Raw genomic sequence first — 14,792 nt, 5'->3', positions numbered from 1 at the left:
CCTGTTGTCACTCCTGTTCTGACACCTTTGGCCTTAACCCCCTGCTAGGGAAGAAAATCCCTGCAGAGGGAGAGGGTTTTGAAGTCAGAGCTCATAAGTGCTTTTACTTTACGTTTTTCTCACAGTTTCTTGCTGTGTTCTAATTTTTGAGCTGATGCTTGTTATTTTTTCTAGGCGATATGTTTATCAAATGTTTGGTCATCCCTGGCATGCTATTTAGTATTTTTCCTCAAGAGTTGGCAGAGCATGCCAAAGCTTCAGAAGCGAGAATGAAGACTTCTTGCCCTGCTACTCATTTGCTACTAGCCAGACTTGGGGAGCCATGAAGTCAAGAATGATACACAAAATCTCATTTTGAATAAAGCAATTGTTAACAAGTGACATAAGACCTAAGCTCCTAATGCTGAGGATGTGACTTATCTTACTGCAGGTAGTCTAGAAAATTCAGTTGGTTATGCTAATATTTAGGAACATAAGCCTGGCAGAACGGAGTTTGCATCAGATGTTCTTACTGCCCTTGAAGGAAAATAACTTTTCCTTGCATCTGTGTTTTCTGATGTGCTAGAGTACCTGCTTTGAAACTTCATCCTGAATGGTACCAAACATCTGCAGCTTCTTTAAAAAGAATATTTTAACTAATGTTGGATTTCAGGATTCTAAACATAGTGATTCTGTAATACTGCTGAGCAGGACTGTTTCCCCACAGTGTGGCAAGGAGGAAAGAAAGCCTAGGGAAACTAGGAGGAAGCAGAATACACCCATGTTTGATGGGCCTTTCTGGAGAAAGGTTTTCACCTAATGCAAAAATATCAAATAATGAGTGTTTTGGCCTTGTCTTGCTTGAAATGTTTCACTTTACCCTTGAAATCTTACAACATGATTGGTGTTTGATATGGAAATAAAATTGAACTTCCTACTTAGATAGCAGCAGTATTGTAGGTTGTAGCCCTGGCAGGGATTTCTGTACACTGTGCTGGTGGGACAGGTTGTTTCCTTTCTCCTCACTGTGGGAGAAGGGATGCTGCGGAATAACTGGATGAAATTCAGCTTGTCACGCTTCAAGAAACTTTGTTGCTGACTATTGCAGTTTTCAATCTGTGTTTCACTTCAATGACAAGGAAAGAGTTCTGTTATGCAGCCATACAATCTGATCTTTTTTTTAGGAGATCTGTTGAAGTTGCTTACCTATAATCTATGGGTTTTGAACAAATTCCTTGGATGTGAAAAAATCCTGTTACAACCAAAAACAATTCTATGTTTGTTGAACTGGAGATCTTTTGGATAAGTTAAAAATTTGGACACCCCTCTGTCAGTCCTTTATTTAAGCATGTTCGGTATGGGTTGACCGTTACGAGAGTAAGGTATTACTCTGAGTCATAGTGTCAAAAGTCTTGCTTTTTAGCGGAGAGGACTAGGTATTTGGCTTTCCACCCCTCAGCACTTTAACTCTTGCAGTAGACACTAATTGAGGGGCATGTTTCTGCTCACCATAGAAGAAAATTCCCCCAAGCCCTCAGTGTTTCTACTCCACGTGATTTTTGTTGATGAGGAAAAGCATTTGCACTTTTCATATATGGGAATAAATTCTACTGGTTGGGGTAGCATAAGCCTGTGACGATAATGCTCAAAAAGGAGATAACTTCGTTTCTTCCACATGCGTTCTTTCAAAGTGCTGTGAAATACAAAACAATCTCAAAACATCTGTTCATAGTCATAATGATCAGAGTGGTATAAAATAAAATGAACGGAGGTATAAATAATAATAAAACAAGCTGCTGCAGATGTATAGTTTCTTCATAAAGAGAAGTTTCAGGTTATCTTTTAGTAGTTTCATTTTGATGTGTATAATACTGGGGGAACATCTGACGCCTGTTTTGTTTTCAGAGCCGTTGATAGGCAGAATTTCTTGGAGACAGAGCTGAAGATGGTGCAGGCCTCACACAAGGATCTGGAAAGCCTCCTCAAGTGGCTTCAAGAGGCAGAGACGACAGTTAATGTTCTCGCAGATGCATCCCAGCGTGAGAACACTGCTCAGGACAGTGCCTGCGTAAGGGAACTCAGAAAGCAGATGCAGGTGAGAAACTAAATAGCGTTTCTGTTATTTGTGCTTTTCCTTAATGGCAAGTGTTATAAAGGAAAGCTAGTTTCACCTACTGGAGAGGGGAAACTAGCCTATTGGAAGGTTCTTAAAAACAGTATCTTAGAAGTCAAGTGTGTGAAGGAAGCAGATTTTTTTCTCTAAGGTTTGAAATGCATATTTTGAGAACATTTGTGGCACTCAAGGCTCTTAAATGTCCTTGGATGCTGACTGTATTCAGGAAGTGTGGGAGGGAGAAGGCGTAGGAGGGAGACAGAGGAGATGGGTTCAGCCTTCATTAAGGGTACAATGTATTGAGGGAAAACAGGAATAAAAAGTGGAGACCTGACAGCTTTTCTTAATATTATTGTATTGGGCCTGTGTTGGGAAAAAAATGAGCATCACAGTATTTTGTGCTTCTGTGGAGCACGAATTTCTGTTGTCCAGTCTACCTGATATGAACGCTTTTGTGTGTCATCTCTCTCCTGAATGTTTTAATATATTTTTTCCTTCAATTAGTTTTCCTTATTTAGCATAGATATTTTGGCATGCACAAAACTGGGAGGCTAGACCAGCTATGAAATCCCATGCTCTGGGTTCGGAGTAGTATATTCTGTGGTCTAAATTCATGGAGTTTGAACAGTTCATAATAGGAGGGAAAAAAAAAAAAGCTGCTGCTATCAGTAGTGCTCTTAATCTGAACGTACCTGCATTGAAATTAAATGAAACAAGACAGTTTAAAGTATCTTGTAGCAAACTACTCACTCTAATCATAAAGAAGAGAATGGTATATTGTGGAGGCTTGTGTCTGTGCAAGATGACATGTCAGTCAACAACGTTTATATGATTATGGTCAGTCAGGTAACTCGTCTGTAGAGATGTCTCTCTGACACCAAGATAAAGCTGTTATTTTGCAATTTACTCTTGTTGGCTATATACAGCTGTGAAGTACCCTGCTCATGGAAGACTGTTCACTCTCCTTCGTTGTGCTGCAGTCTGGTTAAAATTGCCGGAGTAGTTTCATGTGAGGGGAGTAGTGCTGGACGAGACTGCTTGCTGTGCGGGCGGGTCCATCACCAGCTCTTGATCCATGCCTCTTGTCCTGGCTTGTGACCACTGTAAGGTTACAAGGCAGATGGAGGTGCTTGGGCATGGCCTCCCCTTCTTCAACATCCTCTTAGCTGATATTATCTGCCTTTGTCTATGACTGTTTGCTTCTATTCACCGTGCAGATGAAGTGTACTCAACTTAGCCATAGCTTTACATAGTATTTCGAACTTCTTCCAACTACTGAAGGCAGTTAAGAAGAGCGCACATCAAAGACTGTGGTAGCATAATGGCTTCTGAAGTGAACTCTCTTCCTCTACTAATTTTCAATGTCGCATTAAATATAACTGAAACATTCACCTCATGTCACTGGTAAACACTCCAAAATCAACATGTCTGTTTTTAAATATTTGTTGAAATGAACCCTTAAAATAAAATGAAGCTGTAACTTCTTGCTACAGCAAGGTACACCTTATAAAATAAATAAATCAAGCCCTCTCCCTTCCAAGGTCTTAAGGTTAATATCTGGTTAAGCAAAGATCATTTCCTCCTGTTGAGTGGTACAAAATTTCTTCCTCTTGTTGAGTGGTACAAAATAACATTGTTCTCTTTGTAGTTTGCTGAATATGTGAAGCATTTCTTCTGAATGGTTATAAGAGTGCAGGACTTGTGACTTTCTCTGTTGTATGTGAAGATGCCTCTGCCCCCAGGACCTATGCACTGAGTTAAAGTTCACTGTGAGCTTAGGGTATGGTAAATTGTAGGTGAAATACATGCTGAAAGCAGACAAAATATGATTTTTTCCTGTTATAAATCATGCATTTTCAAAATTAGATGATCTGCTAAACTAGAGTGTGTGTGGAGCGGTGGGGGTTGGAACTGTCTTCCATTACATTGTAGGGCTAACTTATTTGGCTGCAGCTCATCACTCAATAGTGGAGTCAGTGATCTGGGGACTGATGAAGCTTTCTTCTGACTTCCATTACAACAGTACTGTACAAATAATCCCAACATGAGTGAGGCAGGAGGTAATGATATTTTTTTTTTGAAAGGGAGGAAGTTCAGTTATAGCATCAGTCTTTTTAATTAATTCCGTCAGTATCATAATATTGCAGAAGGCTTTCCTTTTAAGTTAGAGCCTAAACACCCCAGTTTGTGTTGGTCACTATCCAAAATGTTTAGCAATCACCTGAAAGAGGTTAAAACCTAACTTGAAGCAAGATGCTGAAAATGAGCTAGGAAATAGAAATAACACTGGGACAATGTGAGTGAAGGTCTGTGCCTACCGTTGTGAAGGTGTTCAGAATAACTTGTTTTATTGTCATGTTGGTTTTAACTTACTAGTCATGGGCTGTGCTTGTCTCGCTATGATTTGAACTGGTATGTTAGCTGGAAAGGAAAAAAAGCAGAACTGAAACAATAGAGCAGGTGTGGGCTGTGGACACTTTTACGAAGAGTTGTGAGCCCCTGTACACTTATTTCTGAATGCTTCAGTGTTTTGGGACCTGTGCTGCTTCATAGGTTTCTTCAAAAAAAAAAAAAAAGTTTATTAGCAGTGTATCAGCTAACGATGCTAGGCTAGAGCTGGAAAGCTAAAGTAACAGACTTGTGGTGATGGAGGAGAGCAGGTGTAAGGCAGAAGCAAGACAGAATGGGGGAATAGTTGTAAATTTCTAAAACCAGAGCTGAATGAACACTCGGTTACATCAAAATAATGGTGGCAGTGGTGCTGGGGGGGATCAGGAACAGAACTGAGACATGACAGAAGAAAACATGAAAAACAAGTTGGTGTAGACTGTTAGAAATACTGATTCAGTTCTTAAAAATAAATAAATATCAGGATGAAAAGGTATGTTAACTGGATTGGATGGGAACAGTCTTTATATCTGTCCTGTATGAAAAACCTCTGCCCAGCACTCATCCTTTCAGCTGGGAAGTGCCTGAGAAGAGGCATACCAGCATGTAAAGCACGGGCGCTGAAGCTGTGAAGTTCCTAGGGTCCCATGAACTTGTCAGACTCAATGCTACCTTCACTTGGTGCCTGTGCACTGTGCTGACTGATGTGCTTGAAGTGTGTGTACGTGTTCATGTGGCAATGTACACAGTACAAAATACAGTTACTTGTAATACTTGTAATAGTGTCTTCAGATTCCAAATTGAGACAAAAATGTGATATGCTTTGAAATGTGATATGCTTTGAGTTTAGAGTAATTTAACTTAGGAGTAAACAGATGAATTACATTTAGATCTTTATTCAACTGAAACTATTAAATAAGCTTGCAGTAAGAATTATCACTGTCTTTGTATTGTACAGTATCTGTAATTCTCATGGAAATAATGGTTTGCATCTTCTTCCATACGGTGATCTATCTTGTAGAAAAAAGTTGTTGTTTTCTATTTTTATATATATTTTTTTAGTATTTCTCATCTCATAGCTCCCTTCCTATCTGTCCAGAAAGGCTGATGTTACAGATCTGTTAACAACCCCAAGAGAGGGGAAAGACAGTCAAAGCCCCAGGCTGAGAATACACATAATTTCCTATTCTTCTTGATACATGTTGATGTGACTTACTCTGGGGGAATTTTTTTCATTAATTGATTTTTTGGTTTTATTACAGAGAGCGTGTATCAGACTTGGTGTTGTTTTCTTCATTTGTTTTCCCTTTTGGATCTTGTTTGGTAGAAGCTATATCAATGCGCATATCAGTTTGTGGTGAATTCTTCCTTCCTGAGGGAACTGTACTTTCTAGATGGGCTTGAGAAGATGATATGGTTTTGATCAGTCTTCCCTGATACTGTGGCATCTAATCTGTATTGAGACAGTCATCCTCTGCTTACTCTCTGTTCTGGCACCTGCGGTGTTGATGATGGCCTTCCCTGAACATTTGCCCCAGCAGCCCCTCCAACACAGATGTAAGCAGATGGATCGTACCACCTCCAGAAGGAACAAGGAATAGCTGCCTCTGGTTGTGCTGCAGTGTCGCCACACCTAGGGGCATGCTGACTGTATTGCACCGGGAGTGCCTTGCTGGTAGCAAAATGCTTCCATGCTCTTGGATGTCCTGCTGCCATCCTTAGATGGCTTAAATAATTCTGCTATGTCATGGGAAAAACATGAACATGGTGTTAGCTCTTTGGAATCAAGACTGGCTAGAAACGGGGTGGTGGCATGACCGTATGCTTTCAGTTTGGCAAAACCCTTCTTTCTTGTCCTAATGAGCTGTTCAGGGAAAGACTTAAATTGGAAACGGCTCCTGAAAACCATTCCTACTTTCTGATGTGAGTGAGAATCCTTTGAGATCCCTTTGACTAATTTAGCTCTAAGCAAGTTTTCCTAGTAGAGAGGTTTACCCCCTGCAGTTTTTCCTTTTGTATTGGATAATCTAGTTTTGAGAAGCGCCCGTGTGATTTATTAGCCTTTAGCGTATGGCTGATATAATTAGGGCAGGTATCCCTCTGCTCCTCTCGGAAGATTTATAACACAGTCTGTTATTCACTCACTACAGCTCTGCCAGAGCTGCTGCGTTCAGTCTGAGAGCGAGAGCATCCTTTGCCAGAGTGAGGGAGCAAATGCTCAGTCTGCCGATCAAAAGCAGCTACTGAAGGAGAACAACCGTGGTGGTACACGGGAGCTGTCTTCCTGAGGGAATTCCTATTTTGTTTCCATAGCTTTCATGCTTAAATTAATAACCTTTCCTGGCTATTTAGTGCACTCCTGAATGGTGGGAGATACTCGGCTGCTCAACAACTTCATTTACTCTCTGCACGGGCAGAGCTGAGCAATACCGGTTAGAAGGAGCTGTGAAGAATTTTTTTTTTTTTTTTTTTGCATTTGCTTCTCGTGGTTATTTTGTGAGAGAAACTTATGCTGTATCAACCTCCTTTGCCTTTGAAACGTATAAAGCCTGTAGCTCTCAAAAGCAATCCTGGAAGAGAGCATGCTCAGAAAGCTGGCAAATCATTGTCCAGTGACCGGGAGGAAATGATAGTTGCTCTTCATTTATAATGCAAATTCTGAGGTGCCTTCAGAAGTGTGGCAAACTTAAAATGATGGCTGTGGTGAGAACGTCTCTGCAGAAAGTTGTGGTGTTGTTGCATCGTTTACAGAGGATGGCAGTTTCTTCTCCACGTTACCAGAAGCTGTGTAAGGTAAGAAATGCAAGACCTGAATCTTGAGAGCATGTAATGCTTTTCTCTCTTTTATCTTTTTTTGAGATAAAAAGAAAAAAGAAGTCAGAACGGAATGAGTGTCAAAAGTACCTTAAGCTATATAGTGTGTTTTTAAAGCCATGTTCTCATGTGCAAGCTTTGTTAAAGAATGTTATTAAAAAACAAAGAAGTGCTTGTCAATTACTAATACAGTTAAGAAAAAAAGTGCCATGTTGTTTACCATTTATGTGTCTGTAAGGAAACTGTTAATGTTCAGTTATCTTCTGTAAACTGCTACCACATCTTTTCCAAAGGAGTTGGTTAATTCTTGATAAATGCAGTGATTTAACTCCAAGGTACCCATTATGTAGAGGAACTGCATTATATAATAATAATGCCTGGTGTTTTTGCTTCTGAGCTTAATGAAACTTTTCATCAGGAATGAGTTCAGCAGACTCATAATACATAATATGCAGCTATGAAATTTTGACTTCACCAGCCAGTATCTGTAGAGTTCTTTTGTGGGGGGCATACAAAGGGAAAGGAAAAGTTGCCCAAAAAGCATGTTGACCCAGACTGCCGCTCACATGGGTATTTTTGCCGTTACCTGTTTTGGTGGCTGACTGCTTCCACAAGACTGTTTTCACGTTTCGTTGGTTTTGCACAGGTGCAGTACTTGAGAACTTCAGTACTGTGGTAATGATCTAAGCTACCTAGTAAAAATAAGCTTTTTAAGCATGTTAATCACTCACCAGATTAAAACAAAAAGAGAAAAATCAACTGCGGTATGTAAAGTCAATGAGTGAATACTGCCACGGTGTTCCTGCGAGGAGTGGTCGTACCATGGTGTGCAGTTGGACTTTAATGCAAGGATCCTGCTTTGTAACTTTGGCTAAATACAAGATTGGAGAGGCCTTCAGCTGTGTACTGACATAACTGTATATAAATTCTATTCAGCTGCTTTTGAACTTGTTTTTCATTCTCGCTGCTTGTGATACTTTAAGATCTGCCTGTGTTTTTTGGTGAAAGTCTGTCTGAGTTTGTATACAAAGTGGGACCAACGTGCACAAACACTCTTAGGAAGCCAATTCCTGTTCCAGTGATAAAGCAAAACCACTGTAACTCGTCATGTTTGCTTCAATCCTATATGCATTTTATGAGAAACATGTGTTATGAGAAATACAAAATTTACGTAAAGTAAAAGAGATCTCACCTTGAGGGTAGAGCCTGTAAGTACGAAGAGGATGTAATGCGGTGCCTGGTTCGTAACAGTGAAGTTCGTAGAAGTTGTGGCATATAGGGAACAGCATGGCATTTTCACATGGGTATTTCAGTGTGCTTCTGTTTACAAAGCTGTAGAGGTGTTTCTTCATTATGAAGAACAACAGAGAGTAGTTTGTGTGCATACAAGCTATTGTAACAGGCACGCCTCAGTTACTCTCGTCTATCATTGAAGAGCTCTGCTTGCTTTTGTGAATAACACAACGTTTTATTTACTAATGTAAAGGCATGCTTTTTGATTGTCTTTTCATAAAGGCTAGGAAAGTAACAGTGCTTTAAAACCTGTTCAGTCACATTTTTGTATGTAAACTTGTTTATAACAGTGTTTGTCAAACAAGAACTGTTTAGTGACTTGCAGTAAAAATTATTTGCTAATTGGAATGAGAGCCTAATAAATGGTTGGAGACCTAACTTGAGTTTAAACCTTCCCAAGGGGTAGCAAAATGCTTCTCAAAAGCTGTTAATAAAGTATATTTTCTGATTCCACGGAGCAATAGCCTCAGGCATTTTAGCGTAGCTAAATTACACATTGTATGTTTTTTTTTTTTTTTTCCCCTCCCCTTAAAAAGTCCTGCTGCTGTTTTCTCAGGTGTGTTGTGCGCAGCTTACTGAAAGTAGAATTGTTGTTGGTCTGCCTGTGGAGTTAAATCAGATACTGACTGGGGAAAAAGGACTGTTTTACAATCCCAGTCACTTCCAGCAGGTGTCAATGTAAGGCAGTGATATATGGGAGTCTGGTGATGGAAATGTTAATGCTTAGATGAAAAAATGCGACAGAAATTACAGATTAAAAGCAAACCTGATAGAGGGCCAGTAAGGATTTCTGGTAGCGTTCTATATACTTCTGTCTTCGTCATTTCACAAGTTTTCATATGTTGTGTGAACTCTGTGGGTACACAAATATAGTTCAGTTCTGCCTAAGAGAAGTTATTTACTACAGAGGAAATGCCTTATTGCTTCATAAACTAGTATCTAAATGTTTGATGCAAAGTGTCTTCTGAAGCTAACAGCGTGTCAATGAAATAAACATTAAAAAAAGCGCCAATGAAATATTTAAAGCAAATTCTTGAAGTTAGTGTTTGTTTTTTTTTAAGCATACTATTTATAAAAGGATAGACTTCTATAGGCTTTATTATTAAACTACTGAATATATTCAAAATTGTTCCTTTCATTAGCAGATTCATATAATAGTAACTCTCAGCATTCATAGTCTTCATGTTGCAAATTTCTTAAAAGCAGGAACAGAAACAAACATTTTGGTGACATGGCATTGCAGTATTGCTGAAAAGCAAGAAATCCAAGGTTTAGGATATTACCACTTTTGCTGCTTTTTCTTTCAGTAATTCCTTCATACCAAGGTAAGTTTTGGCAGATGTAACTTCTTTTCACTGGTATTGATATTTGATTCTTTGACGCTGAAATCAGTGCTGTATTTGTATATTTGGCAGGCGACGTGTTGTCAGGACAATACATAATCGTTTTTGCTTTATTGTTAGCAGCTTTGTCTCATAACTCTTGTAATATTTTGATGCTCAAAGGAAACAACCAGAAAAATATTTTGTAGGGGTTGTCATCTGGTCTCTGTTCTTGGTTGTGTGTGATTGTTCCCTAAAGCATATCTTCTATTAGGTATATCCAAATGGCTTGGACAAGAATGAATTTGGATTTTTATTGGGAACAGAAGAACTCATGGCAAGTTACAAATCTTGCAAGGTACAAAGGTGTATATCTATTCTGGGAGACCGAAACTAAAATACTACATATGAAAGTGAGGTAGAAAACTAAGAAGCTTTCTCAAATTTCCTTGACAGAAGTGAAAGAATAGTGTTTCTCTGTCAGACAGGTAAATGATTAACTTGAAATATGTATCCTGGTGGTAGAGCTTGACTGTGTTATTTTTGAAATATACTGCTAACATTCAGGGACTGGCGCATTCATCCACTGGAGGACAGACTGAGAAACATAGCTGGTAGCTATGTATTTTCTCATTTCTTTTGTGGTGACTTCTTGAGAAGAGCACTACTTAGAAAACAAACAAACAGAAAACCTTCATACAAAGTGCTTGAAATTTTAAACTGGATCCAAGATGAGTCTTCACTCTTGAAGTGATAAATAGCAACTCGGGTGAAGTACTGATTTCCTCAGCTGTAAAGAGAAGTGATGTTTCCGAAACATGCATCTTGGAGGGGTTTCTAATGAATACGTAGTTTAAAATGCAATTCTCTCATTTCCTGCTATGGAATAGTAAGAGAATGTGTTTATACAAGGGGACCAGCAAACCCCCCTTTTGCTGTATGCAGAAAGGGAAATATTGTTATTAATTTTGGGAAGGATATAAAAGAAAACATTTGATATTGTGTATTACTGCTTAGTGTAGTTCAGAAAAGAACACTTTTGACATAAGTTCTTTGTTAGGTTGAAAACTAGACAGAAGTTGTATATAGTAAGCTGCTGCACATTGGCAGGAGCTATTGCTGTAGTTCTTGGTGTACTAATTTTCTTGAGGCTGCTTTCAGTTTAATGACAAGAAGTAAAAGTATCTTGATGCTGCACTGGAAGACCTTTAAACATCAGTGGATCAAACAAAAGATGGAAAAATTAAAAATAACAGCAACAGATGAAATTCAAGTAGGAAATATAAAAGCTGTTCTGAAAACATAATCTAGTGGAAATTATTTCTCTGTTGGTATCAACTGTTAACATGTTATGCTTTAATTCCCTTTGGAATTTCGGAGAGATCTGAATATTTTCTCATTTTGTTTAAACTAGAGGGACTCGAGACCCTTCTGCCTCCTGAGGATAGGACAAATTGCACTTGAGCAGGCTGCCCAGAGAGGCTGTTGTATTTATTTCCATCTCTAGAGGTATTCAAAAGTGCAATGGATGAGGTCCTGAGCAGCCAGATTGCGCTTTGAAATTGGCTCCTGCCGTTGGCAAGAGGTTTGGCGTTGTGACCTCCAGAGGTCTTCCAGCCTGCTGTTTTTCATGAGGTTCTGTGCTAGTGACCTACTACTGTATGTGGGCAGGCTAAAATAGTAGTGCTACTACTAAACTGTAGTGCGGCAGTTTTCAGCAGTGATGACTGCCTACTGCCTATCAAAAGGACCTTCACATACCTGCCCCAAGTGAAAAATGCTTACTGCTCTGCTGAGATCTGATCTGAGTCTGGGTCTGCTGTGGGTCTGCTCTCCAGCCATAACACGCGTCCCTTTGAGAGAGGATCCTTTTGCTGTAGTGTACCTTCAGAGGGGGAACAGTATTGTACAGGCGGGCATTTGGTGTGTATCTGAACTTTGTGGTTATGATGAGAAAGCATTTTAATATCATGTAAAACTTGCTGTAATCTTACCTGCCTTCCCCGTCCAGTACATACTTTTGCATTTTCAGGCGCCATTTTCAATTGCCCCAAAGTGGAGAACGTGCCACTGGCTCCTTTCAGTGAAAGGTTGTGCCCATATTGAGTGGGGAGGCTGATTGAAACGTAACATTTTTTGTTTTGCCATTTGTCTAATTATGACCAGTGCCAAATGAAACTGTATAACAAAGGGGTACTTTCCTATAAAGTGTTATTTTTTTCCAACAGAACTGTGCTCTCCAGTGCTCTCTGTGCATACAAAGTTTCTCTAGAAATGAACAAAGAGAAACAAAGTGAGAAAGGACATAAAGCTTCATAAACTCAGATTTTTTTAACTGCTGCACCAATCATTCCTATTTGCGAGCAGAGTGCAGCTTAACAGGAGAGAAGATGAGTTCTTGGATATAACTTGTTTTGATGGCATTTCAGCAGTATTTTGGAAGGGAGAAAAGGAAGGTAATTCAGCCTAGCCTTTTGGAATCTTCTTACATTTAAAGACAAGTGTGATTTTTGATCTGAAAATATTTTGGTATTGCAACAGGAATGAAAATAAATTAAAATATGGGGTAGTTCTATTAAGGCATGAATGTAGGATTAATGGCAAAACTGACTTCCATGAACTTCACGTGTTTACAGGAGCTGGATCAATATCTGATATATGAGACCATCTTACCATAGTATTTTACCACAGTGCTTTTTGATTGCTGCCATTTTTCAGGGAGCAGTTTTTTTCCTCTCTCCCTGAGGGTTCAGTCACCCTGCCCAGGTTCACAAAGTGGTGAAGCAGCAGATGCCTAAACCAGCACCGTGCTTCACTGGTTCCTGTCATGAGCACAGACCGTCTGTCTTACCTTCTACCTCACGCAGATCACTTGAGTATGTTTTAAAGAAAACTGCACTCGCTGCGTAGCTGGGGAAATACCACTGTAGTTGCTGGTCACCAGTGACTGTAGAAGATCTGCACTCCCTTTTGCCTTCCCCTCTATTTTTAATCAAGTCAGGGTGCTACAAGACTACCTTCCCAAGTAGCCCTGGAAGTAGTAGTGTTTTGTAGCCACTGCTTTGGTTCTGGCTGCCCTGAGATGTTTTCATGCCGGGCACTCCTCGTGCACTTTGCTGCAAAGCTCTGCGCTCTGAAGGAACTTAAGCAGCACCGCACAGCTGTGTGACTGAACGTGGGTGGAAGGTGTCAGGGGCATTCCTGATAATTGATGTCCTGTGTTGTGCTGCAGAAAGCAATTCTTCATAGCGGTAGCAGAGCTATATTTCCTGGTGTTTTGTGGCATATGGTAAATGTGGTAGGTGCTGTAAGTGAAGGAACAAGCGGAAACACCACTGATGCTGCAGATGTTCTGTGGTTGCTGGTGAGCCCCATATCTATGGGCACAGGGTTGTGCTAACAGAGGGAACAGCTGCCTCCTCTGTACTGGTGTTTAAAATTTCTGACCTGAACTGATTATCCTTCCTGGGGAGAGGCAGAGACTCGGGCTTTCAGCTCTTGGCATTGCTGCAGAGCCTGCTGACCAATTAGTGCTAATTGTGCTGGGGTTTGTGGTGTGGTCCTGGAACAGTTATCTGAGGTCACTGCTTTCTGTCACCTGCCGTCTTTGGACTGGGTTTGAACTATGCTTTCTTCTTTCTGTATTTTTCTCTTTTAAGGAAGAATGCATTATAAACCCTGAGATAATCAGTCACCCTTCAAGTTCAATTTTGAATGTTCCATTTCAAATACTGTAACTCTCGTGGTTAATATTATCTCTTCTTGTTTGCTACAAAGAGAAGCATTCATTTGCTACAAGTTCCAGCACTACCAAGTAGTTGAAACAATTTTTTCTCCTCATTCTGTTTCTGAAAATCTTTGGAGATTACATGAATAGTCCCAACTTCTTACTATCTGAATTCATCTGAAATTCTCTGAATGGAGTTGGAACAAAAGTTACAGATTACACAAAATATCTTCCCTCCCGCCCCTTTTAATATTTATTAGCAAGCACACTACTTTTCTCCTTTGGAAAGGGGAAGAATGGGTCCAGAAGGAAGAAAGAAAAGCCTCTCAGTGGAATTTCACTTTTTTTTGCAAGGAGTTTTCATCAAGAGCTAACACCAGTCCCTCAGGTGTTTTCACTTTATGTAGCCTAGTGCAAAGATTAGCTCTGAAATTTCTTCCTTTAGCCCTCAGTAAGAACACTGCAGGCTTCATCAGGTCAGCTGTTATTTGTAAGCAGGTGACTTAGCCACATAGCTGGAACATGGGAAGGCTGTTGTCCCTTATAATGGGGGTGGCGTTGTTTCCTTTATCTGAGTACTTTTAAGAGAAAATAGGGAAAGTAGTTGAGAGGTTTTTGTTGAAGAATTTGGATTTGAACAGGACTTTCCATGAGCCCCTCTTCATGCTGATGTCAAAAGGCTCTTGAAAAGGCTTAGTTACAATCTTGTAGAATCAGACATCTTTTAAAAAATGTTCCTTCTGTCTAAAACCCCTCTTTGCTAGAGGGATGGACTTCTGTGTTGCACTGTGCAACTCTACTGAGAAGCGAGAACGTTACCTGAGGGGTGTTTGTATGAAGGTATCTCTTGTAATGGAAAAGAAAAAGTAAGGCCTTGGGCAATATGACATATAACAATACAATTTTGGGCTCTTTATTATAAAGCGTAACATCCGAAGGTTACTGGACAGTGTAACATCCAAAGGTTACTGGACAGTGAAAAAGATTTGCTCTCTGGGAACTGGAAGCAATGAAATCAAGATTTCAGACCTCTCAGGAGCTATGGGATGTGCAGAGCACAACAGTTTTGCCTTAGATGAAAGTGAATTCATTTGTTCTCCTTTCTTCCTTTGTGGAGGAGTGGTAACAACCTCCTTCACTGAGAACAGCTAGCACA

General features: G+C 39.9%; 1 protein-coding gene across 14 annotated transcripts in view; it reads left to right on the top strand.

The window, feature by feature from the left end:
* UTRN (utrophin) overlaps window positions 1-14,792 on the top strand; it is a 374,743-nt gene that overhangs the window by 162,572 nt on the left and 197,379 nt on the right. For 13 of the 14 annotated variants that reach the window (XM_040553278.1, XM_040553280.1, XM_040553275.1 and 10 more), the window contains one exon: window positions 1,885-2,074. In XM_040553278.1, coding sequence (XP_040409212.1) covers window positions 1,885-2,074 — 190 coding nt within the window. Of the gene's footprint in view, window positions 1-1,884; window positions 2,075-6,669; window positions 7,274-14,792 lie in introns of those variants that run through there. The other variant, XM_040553288.1, reaches the window with a different exon arrangement.

The sequence above is a fragment of the Cygnus olor genome, chromosome 3, assembly GCF_009769625.2.
Source record: "Cygnus olor isolate bCygOlo1 chromosome 3, bCygOlo1.pri.v2, whole genome shotgun sequence".
In the NCBI taxonomy this organism is placed as follows: Eukaryota; Metazoa; Chordata; class Aves; order Anseriformes; family Anatidae; genus Cygnus; species Cygnus olor.
The sequence above is the reverse complement of the archived record's forward strand: the minus strand, read 5'-3'. Positions and strand labels throughout refer to the sequence as shown.